Source organism: Coffea arabica, chromosome 6c (assembly GCF_036785885.1).
Source record: "Coffea arabica cultivar ET-39 chromosome 6c, Coffea Arabica ET-39 HiFi, whole genome shotgun sequence".
Lineage (NCBI taxonomy): Eukaryota > Viridiplantae > Streptophyta > Magnoliopsida > Gentianales > Rubiaceae > Coffea > Coffea arabica.
The window spans coordinates 16,613,610-16,632,759 of NC_092320.1; the positions used below are offsets into that span (position 1 = coordinate 16,613,610).

The 19,150-nt window shown below is 33.0% G+C and overlaps 2 protein-coding genes across 2 annotated transcripts; both read right to left on the bottom strand.

Moving 5' to 3' along the window:
- Window positions 1-1,251: 1,251 nt before the first annotated feature.
- On the bottom strand, window positions 1,252-2,667 carry LOC140008515 (senescence-specific cysteine protease SAG39-like). Its single transcript, XM_072053145.1, has 2 exons — window positions 2,153-2,667; window positions 1,252-2,045 (listed from the first exon to the last, which is right to left on the bottom strand). Exons 1-2 carry the CDS (start codon window positions 2,586-2,588, stop codon window positions 1,468-1,470), a joined length of 1,014 nt encoding a protein of 337 aa, XP_071909246.1. The 5' UTR covers window positions 2,589-2,667; the 3' UTR covers window positions 1,252-1,467.
- A 7,548-nt stretch (window positions 2,668-10,215) lies between these two features.
- LOC113693927 (senescence-specific cysteine protease SAG39-like) lies at window positions 10,216-11,631 on the bottom strand. Its single transcript, XM_027212717.2, has 2 exons — window positions 11,117-11,631; window positions 10,216-11,009 (listed from the first exon to the last, which is right to left on the bottom strand). Exons 1-2 carry the CDS (start codon window positions 11,550-11,552, stop codon window positions 10,432-10,434), a joined length of 1,014 nt encoding a protein of 337 aa, XP_027068518.2. The 5' UTR covers window positions 11,553-11,631; the 3' UTR covers window positions 10,216-10,431.
- Between the last annotated feature and the right edge of the window lie 7,519 nt (window positions 11,632-19,150).

A 19,150-nucleotide genomic window follows, 5' to 3' on the forward strand; every position in this document is an offset into this window, starting at 1 on the left:
AGTGTGTATTTTTTATTTTTTTTTACATTAATAGGTTTACCCTTCTTGCTAATTTTTTTTCTTAAGGTAGGGGAAAAATTCAAAAACATATTAGTTAAAGAGTAAGTTTTTATACATTGAATCTTAAACCTCATCCTTCTTGCTAATTTTTTCAAAGGCAAGGAAAAATTCAAGAAAATATTAGTTAAAGAGTAAGTTTTTTATACACTATCAGTGAACAATTTTTTTTTCTTTTTACACTAGAAGATTCACCCTTCTTGCTAATTTTTTTAAGGTAGGGAAAAAACTCAAGTTACATATTAGTTACAAAGTAAGTTTTTTGATGCAATGCATTGTCAGTATATAATTTTTTTTTTTTTTACACTAGAAGATTCACCCTTCTTGCTACTTTATCTCAGGGCAAGGAAAAATTCAATAGCATATTAGTTAAAGGGTAAGTTTTTAATACATTGTTAGTGTACAAATTTTTTCATAATAGCATATTCACCTTTCTTCCTAATTTTTTTGTCAAGGCAAGGAAAACTTCAACAACATATTAGTTAAAGAGTAAATTTTTTATATACTGTCAGTGAACATTTTTTTTACACTAGCATATTTAGATCATGCCATATAATATAAATTCAAATTTGGGATTCAAATCATTCACATATGTGATGCATTTATAACTACTAGTGTTTAAAAAATCACTACACACATGTGATGCACTTAAGAAGTTTATGAGGAATTTATCTGTGTGGTTGTTTTCTTAAGCACCGACTCTAGTGAATTATATGGAGAGGGCTAGTGCAGTCAGGTACAGTTCAGTCCGGTTATTGTATTTATTATATTATTTGATGCGTAATTACATTACATTATTGTATTCAAGATAAAATTAATATATATGAATAAAATATTCAACATAGTACAATATTATGATGTATGTGTACACTACAAATTTAAACATGTACACTGAACGGACCAAACCGTACAAAAACACAATTGTATTGAGTCATTGTCCAAATTTATATATACGCGAGCAACACGATATTTATCAAGGTATTTTGTTAGGATAGTCTAGCGAGTTCTTATGCACCAACTCTTCTGACTTGCGCGATTATTGGTTACTCAAGAATTCTTTCCCGTTATTATGAATTCTTCCTTTCCAGTTAGACTGGTAATATTTCTTTTCTCAGCATATATGGGCAGCACCAAAAAAAAAAAAAAAGACTATTCCTCCAAAAAAAAAATAATAAATAAAGAAGAAGATCATACTTCACTAAAGAGACCAAACACCATTTATTCAGGCAAAAACAAGAAACAATACATGTTAAGCTGATAAAGGCTATATGAGATACGTAATAAAAGGCACTGCATCACAAGACAAGATGCTAGTTTCATGCTTATAACATCAGACCGTGATATATAGAAAAAGCAGAATTGCTTTCTAATTAATGAAGCACCAGCAATTATTTCAACATTTAAACTATTCTAAGCAGTGGGATAAGAAGCCTGGCTGGCGATGCCACAAAGGCCTTCTGGAGCACCAGTGTCTCTCTGAAGGCGCATGTACCCATCCTCACCCCAGCTAGTTCCCCAGGAATTCTTAACCAACCAATACTTGGTTCCATCCTCACTTGTACCGTATCCAACTAGTGTCACGGCATGGTCCAAGTTATTCCCACAATCGCCGGAGAAAACGCCGCTTTGATAGTTTTTGAAGTCCATGCCGCTGCCTTCAATGCCAACTGATACGGGTTGTTTAGACACGGCCTGCAGAAGAGCATCCTCGTTATTCTGAGGGACATCTTCATAACTTGTGATCCGGACAGCTCCTTGGTCGTTATTGCAAGTGCCATCAGCTCCTTGATATGGGTACTCGGATTCAGTGGCGAGGCCATTGCTAGCAATGAAATTAAATGCTTCATCCATGCGACCTCCACTGCAGCCATGATTACTACTGGTATCACAGTCAACAAGCTGTTGCTCAGACAGCGAGGTTAGCTGACCGGCTTTGAGTTTATGAATTCCTTCTACGGCTGCAACAGCTGAAAATGCCCAACAACATCCTGCATTTTCATTATCCAAAGGGGTTTTTCATCCTAATTAGCCCAACTTCATATAGACATTTTGGCATGGAAAGCATATACTAATGGTGGTCAAATATTGGACTTACCACAAGCTGCCTGGTCCTTGACTCCAGTGACAGCACCTTTCTGTCTCCAGTCCGTGGAAGGCGGAGCGTCACTGACATCTGCATACCTGAATGAAGTTCCTTGAGATACGTCTTTCCTTGGTTTGTAGTTGTACCCAGTGCTGGCTGATAGGAACTCTTCGTTTGTCAGGTCAGCAAATCGGTTAATGCCCAACACGTAAGACTTGTTCCCAGCCTTGTTGAAGGCCTCAATGTACTCCACAGTTTCCTTGAAAATCTTGAATCGCTTTGCCTTCTCTGCCTCATCCTTGTAAACCCGTCCGTGTTCAACCATCCACTGCTCGTGCTTTTCAGTCAATGAGGCTTCATCCAAGCTGCGGGCCGTAGCTTGAGAAGCCAACATCGCCAGCAGTAAGAATGCGGCAGTAACCAGCATAGAATTGAATGTCCAAGCCATTGTTTGATTAAGAGCTCAAAGAAACAAGTGAATGGAAGAATCTGAGAGTATAAAGCCAATAAATTATGGTGCAAAAGATTTGAATGGGAAGCCACACTGCTTCCATTCAGAATACCAGCTAGCTATTTATAGATTTCAGTTCGGAAAGCTGAGTTAATTATGACCAAATTTCCATCGTTTTGGTCCTAGAAACTCTGGCAAAATTATGCCCTAGATTGATGGGCAATCAGAAGCTCGGTTGGCATGCGTGAGCGTTGGTTTTGGGGCAGACGTAGGAAGTATTTGTGATACTCTTTATCAAACTATTAAGAATTAGTTATATGTGATACTCTTTAGTGAATGGTCTATTTAGAAACAACTTTATTCCCCTTTTCTTCTAATGAAACCTATCCTGAAATTATGCACTATTTCTTACTTAGACATTTGTACCTTATGCTCTTGCAGTTTATCTTATATTTAAGTAATTGAAGAAATATGAAACTAAAAAATAATATAATATATTGAAAAGCGGTGAGGTGTCTTAAAATAAAAAATGTTTGCATCTTTCACATTTGGAAACATCTATATATGACTACACTAATATCAAATCAGGTGATGCAATGTATCCAAAAATTGGAGTTTTGAATGCAACGTTCAAAATAAACACGAGTTAAGGGTATAATTCAACTTGATTTTTTTAGGTAAATAATAAAGAAAAGTACAACAGATGGGGATGGCAAACCCGTCTATTGTCCTCATCAAAAGCAAAGGATACTTCACGGGGACATGATTCAATAAACACAAAGTATCTATCCAGATTACATCCCAGTATAGCTAGTGGTGCATCAGCACATCCCAGAATCACTTTAGTTGAACAAGAAGATGCCATCGAAGTCTATGCAGCAAGTCCAGTCGGAGAAGTTGATAAACTGCCGGAGTTCATTCTTCCCCGTCGAACACTCTTGTGCTCCGCGATTGGTAAGGGTAAGGACAAAAATTGATGGCTGTTCAAGACCTGTAATGAGCAAGACCTCAGTAATTTGTAAACCAAGAAGCTGATTCGCTAATGAAGTCTATGCGGCAAGTCTTGCAGAAGAAGTTGATGAAGTTTCGATCGGAGTTCAATCTGCCCCGCGGAACATTCAAGTGCCGCCGCAATTTGTGTAAGGATTAGGACAGCAGAAGTTGATGGCTGTTAAAGAAATGTAAAGACCGGGACCTCAAGTAATTTACTGCAGTGTAACGGCGAAGACCTCGAAATTCATGTCCCATGCAGCAATTTCTGTGGAATTGATAAAGTCTCCATTAGAGTTCCGTTCGGAACATGCCAATGGCGGAGTCAGGACCCTAGAGTTAGGGCGTCAATTTACGATAGCACGATAATAGTAGAGTTTAAAACCAATAAATATGTCCATCTTAAAAATTCATACTCTCCTATGGTAAATATACTTTTTTTTAATTTAAATTGCGCTTAAAATTTATAGTGAAAATTACCTTTGAATTAACATTTTTGGTAAGTCTAACACTCTTGTGAAGGGTGATGATTATAATTTTTTAATTATTTTTGGGAGCTATGTATGATAGGAAAGGGATTTTTTAAAATTTTAGAAGGGCAAATAAGTAACGATATTAGAAATTTCTGAACTTTCTAAGCTTAAAACATAATTTTCTCAAAATTGAGGGGGTGCAATTGTTCTCCCTCAACTATATGTGGCTCCACCGCTGAAACATGCAAGTGCGACCGCGGTTACTAAGGCCGACTTGCAAGGACTAGAGCAGCAAAATGTCACGCAGAGAGTGAATTAAGTACCGAACTTTATTTTAGTTTTAGTCTATTTGAGTAAATTCCTAGGGTTGAAAGAGAAATGAAATTACTTGATTCTCAAAATCATCTCCATGAGAAAAGAGTTTGGTTTGCTAACTAATCAAGTTAATTATAAATAGTATTTTGTGCTCAGTAAAATTTTAAATTTAACTTGAACTTGATTCAATCAGCATAAAACTTGAAATTTATGTGTAAAAAAACTCAAGTTACTATAAATTGATTCAAGCTTGACTTGATTAAAGGTTATTTTAGTTCAATTTTTTGATAAGCAAATATGCCAAATTTGAACGTATTGCTGAACACATTAAAATAAATAAACAAAATTAAACACTGAAGTGTTTGGGTTGAGTAGACTCATTTACACTTGTATAAATGATGCCATTAGTAATCCTTGAAATTAAGTTCCTCGTGCTCTTAGTTAAATCCTCAACTTTTGAATGTGTCATCCTGGCTCTAATCTTTTCAATTTTCAAGCCAAATTCAAGTTTTTTTTCCATTTTAATTGCCTTCCTTGGGTTTGACTTGATGTCAATTTAGAAAGTAGGCAAACATTTTTGCTGCCTCTTATGGTTTTATTTAAATTAATTAGTGTTTAAGGTACATAATATATGCGTGCCGGTGATTAAAATTATGATCACTTGTAAATATTTGTCACAAAAAATGTTTTTCACTTGGAAAATATTTATGGTGAGGGTTTCTTGTATTGTGTTCACTTATTTATTTGGTAGTTGCTAACGTAATTAAAATCTCTACATTAAGCTCTTAAAAATAGGAGGCTGGGGAAGCAATCAATTCACTAAATTACCCTTGAAATTATTATTTCTGTATGTGTAGAAAAGGTAAATACTCTTACTAGTGAAGATATTACAAGAAGTTTAAAAAATGGCAAATATGTACTGGCACCACATAGTGGACTCCTCCTTTGTGTATTGTGTAGACTAGGTTAGTCTAACTGTGGAAGTCACAGCCGAAAATTTTATTTTAATTCATACTCTCTTGCATAATTGCAATGTTTCTAAACTCGGACTGGCCAGTGAATCGGAGAAGGGAGCAGTTCACGGTCCGACCGACCGATTTATCGGTTCATTGATATATATATATATATATATATATATATATATATATATATATATATATATATATATATATATATATATATATATATATATATTATGCTTGCAACTTCAGTACTAAGCACTCACAGTCACAGGTCGTCACTCTACACTTGAACTTGACGACTCATGCACAATCCAACATAGTTATTGATAACTTAAGTCCTTAAAATGCATTCATCAACACAATTTAAAACTAAATTTAAGTTGAGATAATAATAAAATTTCTAAAATATATACATGAAATGGAATGATAAACATAACCAAAATTTCTAAACCAAGTTGGACTGTCTGCATCAATTAAAAAAAAAAACCACCTATTTTGTACTTGTACTCCCCCAACAAAGCAAAAAGGGTACAAACCAGAGATTTTTAAAAAAAAAAAATCGAAGAAAGAAATAATAGTTATAAAATGAAACTAAAATTAAAAAAAAAAACTAATGGAATAAATTCATACCTTGAAGACCTTCACTGGATTGGTCAATGGCACTGCCAACAAAACAAACCCCAGTCAATGATGATTGCCTGGCTTCGAGTTATCTTTATCTATAAACAAAAATAGACAAAAAAGGACGAATTCATGTAAAAAAATAAAATAAAATAAAAAAGAAACTAGATTACTAGATTAGTGCTTCTTTAGATTTCCTTCAAAATTTACCTGTGCATTACACGAACTGCAACTCTGCAACTGAGCCAAAGAAATCATACAAAAATAGTTCAATTCATGGCCGAAAGGCTAAAAGGAGAAGAGGGAAAAGAAGATAGAGGAGGATGAGCCGATGAGGAAGTAAAGCAAAACAAAGAAATAAGAGCCGACGTGTCTTAGTCGCTAGTGCTGGGGTTTCTCTTTTTTAATTTAATTTTTAGTTTTTCACTAAATAAGTTAAGTAGATTTATACACAAAATACGTTTGTCCTGTGGTTGTAGTCTAACGGTAAGAAATCCTTCTTGTTGCCTTAAGGATTACGGTTCAAATCTTAGTGGTTGCATTCTTGAAATTGTTTTCATTTGAAAATTTTTAAAACTGCCGGTTCACTGTCTAAACGAGGATTAGGGTTCAAATCTTAGTGGTTGCATTCTTGAAATTGTTTTCATTTGAAAATTTTCAAAACCGCCGGTTCATTGTCTAAACGATTTTTCACAGTTTGTCCAGTTCACTTGGTTTCTAACGATTTTTCATTAATCTCCGGTTTTAGCATTAGACCGGACCGTTGAAATGTCCGGTTTGCAGTGCAGTCCAATTCTGAAAACATTGCATGATTGTGGTACCAATTAGCTGAAAACAACCGATTTGAGGAACACTTATGGAGATAATTTTACACAATGAATTGTAAGGTAACGGAAGAAAATCAAAGACTCAAAATCTTAACCCCTTAACTAGTCTCCATTATTACGTTGGCAGATCCATAACATATTGTAACTGTAACTACTTGGCTAACTAAATCAAGACTGTCGGGCATACTCTCCAAGCCCAGACAACTAGATGTAATCGAGAGTTTGCTAAAAATGCTTAAAAACTATAATTTTTTTTCTTGTTATCAAATACATTTGAATATGTTAATATCTAAATTCATTAACTTTAAATGCTAAATTGGGGTTTTCAAAAAAGGCCTAAGTTTTTTTTATGTACTATCAGTCAGTGTTTTCAGAACCGGACCGGACCGGCCGGTTCAACCGGTTGGACCGCGAACCGGACAGGCCAACGGTCCGGTCTAGAGCTAAACCCGGAGAGTAGTCAAGAACCGCTGGAAACCGGATGACTCGGACGAACCGGAAAAACCCGCTTAGACCGTGAACCGGCGGTTTTTGAAACTTTTCAAAATGAAATTCCAAATTGTAGCTGCCAAGAGTCAAACACCAAACCTTGTGTTTGTTATAAGAAGCCCTTACCACTGAGCCATAGGCAGCGGACATGATTATTTTGTGCAAATATCTACTTAACTTATTAAATGAAAAACTAAAAACACCCTAAACCTAAGATACATCAAACTTATTTCTTTGTATATAAAACATATATAAATGCAAAGATAGTAATAATTGTTAGTATATGTATATATATAATAAATTAGGTGTATTAAATGTGTTAGGACAACCGTTAAAAAAATCCTTTAATAAAATAGCTTTTTCAAATTATTTTTTAAATTTTTGTAGAAAATGTACGACAACGATTTAATATGTGTAGAATAAAAATAATCAAGAAATAAATTTGTGAAAAAATAAAAAATTAAAAAAAATGACAATCTAATTTGGTAACTAAATTGAATTGTTTAGATAAGTTATTGTTTTCAAAAATTTTAATTACATCAAAAACACTTGTGCTTTACATCACAAATATATTGTTGGTATATCTATGTTTGTTAATGTACTCCCCTTGATTATTAATGTAATCCCCTTGATTTTTTAATTTGTGAAAATAAATAAAAATACTTAGACTTTTAATTTCAGTTACAATCTCACAATAAAATAATGGTTGAAATGCAATAATAGATAGAAAGATTGAGTAGGGATATTCTTGCTCAATTGACATTGTAGACAAGTATTTAGGAAAAAAATTGATAAGTAATTATTATTTTAAAAAATATTTATAATTACATTGTACACATTCGTACTTTACATCATGACTCCTTGATTTTTTTTTTTAATTTGTGTGAATAAACAAAATACTTAAAAATTTTAATTTCAATTACAATCTCAAAACAATATCGTAGGTAGTAACATTGAATAAGGATATTGTTACCTAACTGACTGGTAAATAAATATTAAATAAGGGAACATTGATAAATAATTGGGCGCTAATAACAATTTTCTAGTGGACAAAAAATGTGAATATGGAGAATTTTTTTTCTTTCCAATGAATATGGACTGAGTGAGAAAGTCAAATGGCCGAATTGAAAACACAAATTTGAAAAAAGTTAAAAAAGAATTATTTTTTTAACCCAAATTATTTAATGCTACAACCACTCACTTTTATCTCATTTTTTGTTTCTTATCAAGTTTGCATTTCTATTTTCGATTCTCTTGACTTCCTTCGAACTCCAAACTTTCTTTTTTAAATTGCAATCTCTAAATCCCAGAGGCATAAATTTAAAATTTAAGTTTACAATGTCAAATCCTCATAGACGTGAATTTTGTATAATTTCAAAATATTGTGATATTTTTTGGATAGATTTAAGATTATTTTGGTAGATATAATTGAAATTGAAATGAAATTTATTTGTTTTAACTTATAATTTAAAAAATTTATTTTTGAAAATCCAAGTTATTCAAAAATAGTAAACTTTTCATCATATAAAGTTTTAAATTAGTCTATTGCATGTCTTATTTTGTGCATATATATATTTATATAAATTATTTTTAAAAAAATTCATTGAACCGAGGTTGAACCGGTCCGACCGGTTGAACCTCGACCCTTTCACTTCGCCGGTTCAATTGACGGTCCGGGTTTTAAAACATTGCTATCAGTGTGTATTTTTTATTTTTTTTTACATTAATAGGTTTACCCTTCTTGCTAATTTTTTTTCTTAAGGTAGGGGAAAAATTCAAAAACATATTAGTTAAAGAGTAAGTTTTTATACATTGAATCTTAAACCTCATCCTTCTTGCTAATTTTTTCAAAGGCAAGGAAAAATTCAAGAAAATATTAGTTAAAGAGTAAGTTTTTTATACACTATCAGTGAACAATTTTTTTTTCTTTTTACACTAGAAGATTCACCCTTCTTGCTAATTTTTTTAAGGTAGGGAAAAAACTCAAGTTACATATTAGTTACAAAGTAAGTTTTTTGATGCAATGCATTGTCAGTATATAATTTTTTTTTTTTTTACACTAGAAGATTCACCCTTCTTGCTACTTTATCTCAGGGCAAGGAAAAATTCAATAGCATATTAGTTAAAGGGTAAGTTTTTAATACATTGTTAGTGTACAAATTTTTTCATAATAGCATATTCACCTTTCTTCCTAATTTTTTTGTCAAGGCAAGGAAAACTTCAACAACATATTAGTTAAAGAGTAAATTTTTTATATACTGTCAGTGAACATTTTTTTTACACTAGCATATTTAGATCATGCCATATAATATAAATTCAAATTTGGGATTCAAATCATTCACATATGTGATGCATTTATAACTACTAGTGTTTAAAAAATCACTACACACATGTGATGCACTTAAGAAGTTTATGAGGAATTTATCTGTGTGGTTGTTTTCTTAAGCACCGACTCTAGTGAATTATATGGAGAGGGCTAGTGCAGTCAGGTACAGTTCAGTCCGGTTATTGTATTTATTATATTATTTGATGCGTAATTACATTACATTATTGTATTCAAGATAAAATTAATATATATGAATAAAATATTCAACATAGTACAATATTATGATGTATGTGTACACTACAAATTTAAACATGTACACTGAACGGACCAAACCGTACAAAAACACAATTGTATTGAGTCATTGTCCAAATTTATATATACGCGAGCAACACGATATTTATCAAGGTATTTTGTTAGGATAGTCTAGCGAGTTCTTATGCACCAACTCTTCTGACTTGCGCGATTATTGGTTACTCAAGAATTCTTTCCCGTTATTATGAATTCTTCCTTTCCAGTTAGACTGGTAATATTTCTTTTCTCAGCATATATGGGCAGCACCAAAAAAAAAAAAAAAGACTATTCCTCCAAAAAAAAAATAATAAATAAAGAAGAAGATCATACTTCACTAAAGAGACCAAACACCATTTATTCAGGCAAAAACAAGAAACAATACATGTTAAGCTGATAAAGGCTATATGAGATACGTAATAAAAGGCACTGCATCACAAGACAAGATGCTAGTTTCATGCTTATAACATCAGACCGTGATATATAGAAAAAGCAGAATTGCTTTCTAATTAATGAAGCACCAGCAATTATTTCAACATTTAAACTATTCTAAGCAGTGGGATAAGAAGCCTGGCTGGCGATGCCACAAAGGCCTTCTGGAGCACCAGTGTCTCTCTGAAGGCGCATGTACCCATCCTCACCCCAGCTAGTTCCCCAGGAATTCTTAACCAACCAATACTTGGTTCCATCCTCACTTGTACCGTATCCAACTAGTGTCACGGCATGGTCCAAGTTATTCCCACAATCGCCGGAGAAAACGCCGCTTTGATAGTTTTTGAAGTCCATGCCGCTGCCTTCAATGCCAACTGATACGGGTTGTTTAGACACGGCCTGCAGAAGAGCATCCTCGTTATTCTGAGGGACATCTTCATAACTTGTGATCCGGACAGCTCCTTGGTCGTTATTGCAAGTGCCATCAGCTCCTTGATATGGGTACTCGGATTCAGTGGCGAGGCCATTGCTAGCAATGAAATTAAATGCTTCATCCATGCGACCTCCACTGCAGCCATGATTACTACTGGTATCACAGTCAACAAGCTGTTGCTCAGACAGCGAGGTTAGCTGACCGGCTTTGAGTTTATGAATTCCTTCTACGGCTGCAACAGCTGAAAATGCCCAACAACATCCTGCATTTTCATTATCCAAAGGGGTTTTTCATCCTAATTAGCCCAACTTCATATAGACATTTTGGCATGGAAAGCATATACTAATGGTGGTCAAATATTGGACTTACCACAAGCTGCCTGGTCCTTGACTCCAGTGACAGCACCTTTCTGTCTCCAGTCCGTGGAAGGCGGAGCGTCACTGACATCTGCATACCTGAATGAAGTTCCTTGAGATACGTCTTTCCTTGGTTTGTAGTTGTACCCAGTGCTGGCTGATAGGAACTCTTCGTTTGTCAGGTCAGCAAATCGGTTAATGCCCAACACGTAAGACTTGTTCCCAGCCTTGTTGAAGGCCTCAATGTACTCCACAGTTTCCTTGAAAATCTTGAATCGCTTTGCCTTCTCTGCCTCATCCTTGTAAACCCGTCCGTGTTCAACCATCCACTGCTCGTGCTTTTCAGTCAATGAGGCTTCATCCAAGCTGCGGGCCGTAGCTTGAGAAGCCAACATCGCCAGCAGTAAGAATGCGGCAGTAACCAGCATAGAATTGAATGTCCAAGCCATTGTTTGATTAAGAGCTCAAAGAAACAAGTGAATGGAAGAATCTGAGAGTATAAAGCCAATAAATTATGGTGCAAAAGATTTGAATGGGAAGCCACACTGCTTCCATTCAGAATACCAGCTAGCTATTTATAGATTTCAGTTCGGAAAGCTGAGTTAATTATGACCAAATTTCCATCGTTTTGGTCCTAGAAACTCTGGCAAAATTATGCCCTAGATTGATGGGCAATCAGAAGCTCGGTTGGCATGCGTGAGCGTTGGTTTTGGGGCAGACGTAGGAAGTATTTGTGATACTCTTTATCAAACTATTAAGAATTAGTTATATGTGATACTCTTTAGTGAATGGTCTATTTAGAAACAACTTTATTCCCCTTTTCTTCTAATGAAACCTATCCTGAAATTATGCACTATTTCTTACTTAGACATTTGTACCTTATGCTCTTGCAGTTTATCTTATATTTAAGTAATTGAAGAAATATGAAACTAAAAAATAATATAATATATTGAAAAGCGGTGAGGTGTCTTAAAATAAAAAATGTTTGCATCTTTCACATTTGGAAACATCTATATATGACTACACTAATATCAAATCAGGTGATGCAATGTATCCAAAAATTGGAGTTTTGAATGCAACGTTCAAAATAAACACGAGTTAAGGGTATAATTCAACTTGATTTTTTTAGGTAAATAATAAAGAAAAGTACAACAGATGGGGATGGCAAACCCGTCTATTGTCCTCATCAAAAGCAAAGGATACTTCACGGGGACATGATTCAATAAACACAAAGTATCTATCCAGATTACATCCCAGTATAGCTAGTGGTGCATCAGCACATCCCAGAATCACTTTAGTTGAACAAGAAGATGCCATCGAAGTCTATGCAGCAAGTCCAGTCGGAGAAGTTGATAAACTGCCGGAGTTCATTCTTCCCCGTCGAACACTCTTGTGCTCCGCGATTGGTAAGGGTAAGGACAAAAATTGATGGCTGTTCAAGACCTGTAATGAGCAAGACCTCAGTAATTTGTAAACCAAGAAGCTGATTCGCTAATGAAGTCTATGCGGCAAGTCTTGCAGAAGAAGTTGATGAAGTTTCGATCGGAGTTCAATCTGCCCCGCGGAACATTCAAGTGCCGCCGCAATTTGTGTAAGGATTAGGACAGCAGAAGTTGATGGCTGTTAAAGAAATGTAAAGACCGGGACCTCAAGTAATTTACTGCAGTGTAACGGCGAAGACCTCGAAATTCATGTCCCATGCAGCAATTTCTGTGGAATTGATAAAGTCTCCATTAGAGTTCCGTTCGGAACATGCCAATGGCGGAGTCAGGACCCTAGAGTTAGGGCGTCAATTTACGATAGCACGATAATAGTAGAGTTTAAAACCAATAAATATGTCCATCTTAAAAATTCATACTCTCCTATGGTAAATATACTTTTTTTTAATTTAAATTGCGCTTAAAATTTATAGTGAAAATTACCTTTGAATTAACATTTTTGGTAAGTCTAACACTCTTGTGAAGGGTGATGATTATAATTTTTTAATTATTTTTGGGAGCTATGTATGATAGGAAAGGGATTTTTTAAAATTTTAGAAGGGCAAATAAGTAACGATATTAGAAATTTCTGAACTTTCTAAGCTTAAAACATAATTTTCTCAAAATTGAGGGGGTGCAATTGTTCTCCCTCAACTATATGTGGCTCCACCGCTGAAACATGCAAGTGCGACCGCGGTTACTAAGGCCGACTTGCAAGGACTAGAGCAGCAAAATGTCACGCAGAGAGTGAATTAAGTACCGAACTTTATTTTAGTTTTAGTCTATTTGAGTAAATTCCTAGGGTTGAAAGAGAAATGAAATTACTTGATTCTCAAAATCATCTCCATGAGAAAAGAGTTTGGTTTGCTAACTAATCAAGTTAATTATAAATAGTATTTTGTGCTCAGTAAAATTTTAAATTTAACTTGAACTTGATTCAATCAGCATAAAACTTGAAATTTATGTGTAAAAAAACTCAAGTTACTATAAATTGATTCAAGCTTGACTTGATTAAAGGTTATTTTAGTTCAATTTTTTGATAAGCAAATATGCCAAATTTGAACGTATTGCTGAACACATTAAAATAAATAAACAAAATTAAACACTGAAGTGTTTGGGTTGAGTAGACTCATTTACACTTGTATAAATGATGCCATTAGTAATCCTTGAAATTAAGTTCCTCGTGCTCTTAGTTAAATCCTCAACTTTTGAATGTGTCATCCTGGCTCTAATCTTTTCAATTTTCAAGCCAAATTCAAGTTTTTTTTCCATTTTAATTGCCTTCCTTGGGTTTGACTTGATGTCAATTTAGAAAGTAGGCAAACATTTTTGCTGCCTCTTATGGTTTTATTTAAATTAATTAGTGTTTAAGGTACATAATATATGCGTGCCGGTGATTAAAATTATGATCACTTGTAAATATTTGTCACAAAAAATGTTTTTCACTTGGAAAATATTTATGGTGAGGGTTTCTTGTATTGTGTTCACTTATTTATTTGGTAGTTGCTAACGTAATTAAAATCTCTACATTAAGCTCTTAAAAATAGGAGGCTGGGGAAGCAATCAATTCACTAAATTACCCTTGAAATTATTATTTCTGTATGTGTAGAAAAGGTAAATACTCTTACTAGTGAAGATATTACAAGAAGTTTAAAAAATGGCAAATATGTACTGGCACCACATAGTGGACTCCTCCTTTGTGTATTGTGTAGACTAGGTTAGTCTAACTGTGGAAGTCACAGCCGAAAATTTTATTTTAATTCATACTCTCTTGCATAATTGCAATGTTTCTAAACTCGGACTGGCCAGTGAATCGGAGAAGGGAGCAGTTCACGGTCCGACCGACCGATTTATCGGTTCATTGATATATATATATATATATATATATATATATATATATATATATATATATATATATTATGCTTGCAACTTCAGTACTAAGCACTCACAGTCACAGGTCGTCACTCTACACTTGAACTTGACGACTCATGCACAATCCAACATAGTTATTGATAACTTAAGTCCTTAAAATGCATTCATCAACACAATTTAAAACTAAATTTAAGTTGAGATAATAATAAAATTTCTAAAATATATACATGAAATGGAATGATAAACATAACCAAAATTTCTAAACCAAGTTGGACTGTCTGCATCAATTAAAAAAAAAACCACCTATTTTGTACTTGTACTCCCCCAACAAAGCAAAAAGGGTACAAACCAGAGATTTTTAAAAAAAAAAAATCGAAGAAAGAAATAATAGTTATAAAATGAAACTAAAATTAAAAAAAAAAACTAATGGAATAAATTCATACCTTGAAGACCTTCACTGGATTGGTCAATGGCACTGCCAACAAAACAAACCCCAGTCAATGATGATTGCCTGGCTTCGAGTTATCTTTATCTATAAACAAAAATAGACAAAAAAGGACGAATTCATGTAAAAAAATAAAATAAAATAAAAAAGAAACTAGATTACTAGATTAGTGCTTCTTTAGATTTCCTTCAAAATTTACCTGTGCATTACACGAACTGCAACTCTGCAACTGAGCCAAAGAAATCATACAAAAATAGTTCAATTCATGGCCGAAAGGCTAAAAGGAGAAGAGGGAAAAGAAGATAGAGGAGGATGAGCCGATGAGGAAGTAAAGCAAAACAAAGAAATAAGAGCCGACGTGTCTTAGTCGCTAGTGCTGGGGTTTCTCTTTTTTAATTTAATTTTTAGTTTTTCACTAAATAAGTTAAGTAGATTTATACACAAAATACGTTTGTCCTGTGGTTGTAGTCTAACGGTAAGAAATCCTTCTTGTTGCCTTAAGGATTACGGTTCAAATCTTAGTGGTTGCATTCTTGAAATTGTTTTCATTTGAAAATTTTTAAAACTGCCGGTTCACTGTCTAAACGAGGATTAGGGTTCAAATCTTAGTGGTTGCATTCTTGAAATTGTTTTCATTTGAAAATTTTCAAAACCGCCGGTTCATTGTCTAAACGATTTTTCACAGTTTGTCCAGTTCACTTGGTTTCTAACGATTTTTCATTAATCTCCGGTTTTAGCATTAGACCGGACCGTTGAAATGTCCGGTTTGCAGTGCAGTCCAATTCTGAAAACATTGCATGATTGTGGTACCAATTAGCTGAAAACAACCGATTTGAGGAACACTTATGGAGATAATTTTACACAATGAATTGTAAGGTAACGGAAGAAAATCAAAGACTCAAAATCTTAACCCCTTAACTAGTCTCCATTATTACGTTGGCAGATCCATAACATATTGTAACTGTAACTACTTGGCTAACTAAATCAAGACTGTCGGGCATACTCTCCAAGCCCAGACAACTAGATGTAATCGAGAGTTTGCTAAAAATGCTTAAAAACTATAATTTTTTTTCTTGTTATCAAATACATTTGAATATGTTAATATCTAAATTCATTAACTTTAAATGCTAAATTGGGGTTTTCAAAAAAGGCCTAAGTTTTTTTTATGTACTATCAGTCAGTGTTTTCAGAACCGGACCGGACCGGCCGGTTCAACCGGTTGGACCGCGAACCGGACAGGCCAACGGTCCGGTCTAGAGCTAAACCCGGAGAGTAGTCAAGAACCGCTGGAAACCGGATGACTCGGACGAACCGGAAAAACCCGCTTAGACCGTGAACCGGCGGTTTTTGAAACTTTTCAAAATGAAATTCCAAATTGTAGCTGCCAAGAGTCAAACACCAAACCTTGTGTTTGTTATAAGAAGCCCTTACCACTGAGCCATAGGCAGCGGACATGATTATTTTGTGCAAATATCTACTTAACTTATTAAATGAAAAACTAAAAACACCCTAAACCTAAGATACATCAAACTTATTTCTTTGTATATAAAACATATATAAATGCAAAGATAGTAATAATTGTTAGTATATGTATATATATAATAAATTAGGTGTATTAAATGTGTTAGGACAACCGTTAAAAAAATCCTTTAATAAAATAGCTTTTTCAAATTATTTTTTAAATTTTTGTAGAAAATGTACGACAACGATTTAATATGTGTAGAATAAAAATAATCAAGAAATAAATTTGTGAAAAAATAAAAAATTAAAAAAAATGACAATCTAATTTGGTAACTAAATTGAATTGTTTAGATAAGTTATTGTTTTCAAAAATTTTAATTACATCAAAAACACTTGTGCTTTACATCACAAATATATTGTTGGTATATCTATGTTTGTTAATGTACTCCCCTTGATTATTAATGTAATCCCCTTGATTTTTTAATTTGTGAAAATAAATAAAAATACTTAGACTTTTAATTTCAGTTACAATCTCACAATAAAATAATGGTTGAAATGCAATAATAGATAGAAAGATTGAGTAGGGATATTCTTGCTCAATTGACATTGTAGACAAGTATTTAGGAAAAAAATTGATAAGTAATTATTATTTTAAAAAATATTTATAATTACATTGTACACATTCGTACTTTACATCATGACTCCTTGATTTTTTTTTTTAATTTGTGTGAATAAACAAAATACTTAAAAATTTTAATTTCAATTACAATCTCAAAACAATATCGTAGGTAGTAACATTGAATAAGGATATTGTTACCTAACTGACTGGTAAATAAATATTAAATAAGGGAACATTGATAAATAATTGGGCGCTAATAACAATTTTCTAGTGGACAAAAAATGTGAATATGGAGAATTTTTTTTCTTTCCAATGAATATGGACTGAGTGAGAAAGTCAAATGGCCGAATTGAAAACACAAATTTGAAAAAAGTTAAAAAAGAATTATTTTTTTAACCCAAATTATTTAATGCTACAACCACTCACTTTTATCTCATTTTTTGTTTCTTATCAAGTTTGCATTTCTATTTTCGATTCTCTTGACTTCCTTCGAACTCCAAACTTTCTTTTTTAAATTGCAATCTCTAAATCCCAGAGGCATAAATTTAAAATTTAAGTTTACAATGTCAAATCCTCATAGACGTGAATTTTGTATAATTTCAAAATATTGTGATATTTTTTGGATAGATTTAAGATTATTTTGGTAGATATAATTGAAATTGAAATGAAATTTATTTGTTTTAACTTATAATTTAAAAAATTTATTTTTGAAAATCCAAGTTATTCAAAAATAGTAAACTTTTCATCATATAAAGTTTTAAATTAGTCTATTGCATGTCTTATTTTGTGCATATATATATTTATATAAATTATTTTTAAAAAAATTCATTGAACCGAGGTTGAACCGGTCCGACCGGTTGAACCTCGACCCTTTCACTTCGCCGGTTCAATTGACGGTCCGGGTTTTAAAACATTGCTATCAGTGTGTATTTTTTATTTTTTTTTACATTAATAGGTTTACCCTTCTTGCTAATTTTTTTTCTTAAGGTAGGGGAAAAATTCAAAAACATATTAGTTAAAGAGTAAGTTTTTATACATTGAATCTTAAACCTCATCCTTCTTGCTAATTTTTTCAAAGGCAAGGAAAAATTCAAGAAAATATTAGTTAAAGAGTAAGTTTTTTATACACTATCAGTGAACAATTTTTTTTTCTTTTTACACTAGAAGATTCACCCTTCTTGCTAATTTTTTTAAGGTAGGGAAAAAACTCAAGTTACATATTAGTTACAAAGTAAGTTTTTTGATGCAATGCATTGTCAGTATATAATTTTTTTTTTTTTTACACTAGAAGATTCACCCTTCTTGCTACTTTATCTCAGGGCAAGGAAAAATTCAATAGCATATTAGTTAAAGGGTAAGTTTTTAATACATTGTTAGTGTACAAATTTTTTCATAATAGCATATTCACCTTTCTTCCTAATTTTTTTGTCAAGGCAAGGAAAACTTCAACAACATATTAGTTAAAGAGTAAATTTTTTATATACTGTCAGTGAACATTTTTTTTACACTAGCATATTTAGATCATGCCATATAATATAAATTCAAATTTGGGATTCAAATCATTCACATATGTGATGCATTTATAACTACTAGTGTTTAAAAAATCACTACACACATGTGATGCACTTAAGAAGTTTATGAGGAATTTATCTGTGTGGTTGTTTTCTTAAGCACCGACTCTAGTGAATTATATGGAGAGGGCTAGTGCAGTCAGGTACAGTTCAGTCCGGTTATTGTATTTATTATATTATTTGATGCGTAATTACATTACATTATTGTATTCAAGATAAAATTAATATATATGAATAAAATATTCAACATAGTACAATATTATGATGTATGTGTACACTACAAATTTAAACATGTACACTGAACGGACCAAACCGTACAAAAACACAATTGTATTGAGTCATTGTCCAAATTTATATATACGCGAGCAACACGATATTTATCAAGGTATTTTGTTAGGATAGTCTAGCGAGTTCTTATGCACCAACTCTTCTGACTTGCGCGATTATTGGTTACTCAAGAATTCTTTCCCGTTATTATGAATTCTTCCTTTCCAGTTAGACTGGTAATATTTCTTTTCTCAGCATATATGGGCAGCACCAAAAAAAAAAAAAAAGACTATTCCTCCAAAAAAAAAATAATAAATAAAGAAGAAGATCATAC

Bases quoted from the DNA above. Each gene is read 5' to 3' on its own strand.
- LOC140008515 (XM_072053145.1), bottom strand. From the start codon at position 2,588: ATGGCTTGGACATTCAATTCTATGCTGGTTACTGCCGCATTCTTACTG. The intron at 2,046-2,152 runs GTAAGTCCAATA...ATGAAAATGCAG, and splicing joins CAAGGACCAGGCAGCTTGTG to GATGTTGTTGGGCATTTTCA.
- LOC113693927 (XM_027212717.2), bottom strand. From the start codon at position 11,552: ATGGCTTGGACATTCAATTCTATGCTGGTTACTGCCGCATTCTTACTG. The intron at 11,010-11,116 runs GTAAGTCCAATA...ATGAAAATGCAG, and splicing joins CAAGGACCAGGCAGCTTGTG to GATGTTGTTGGGCATTTTCA.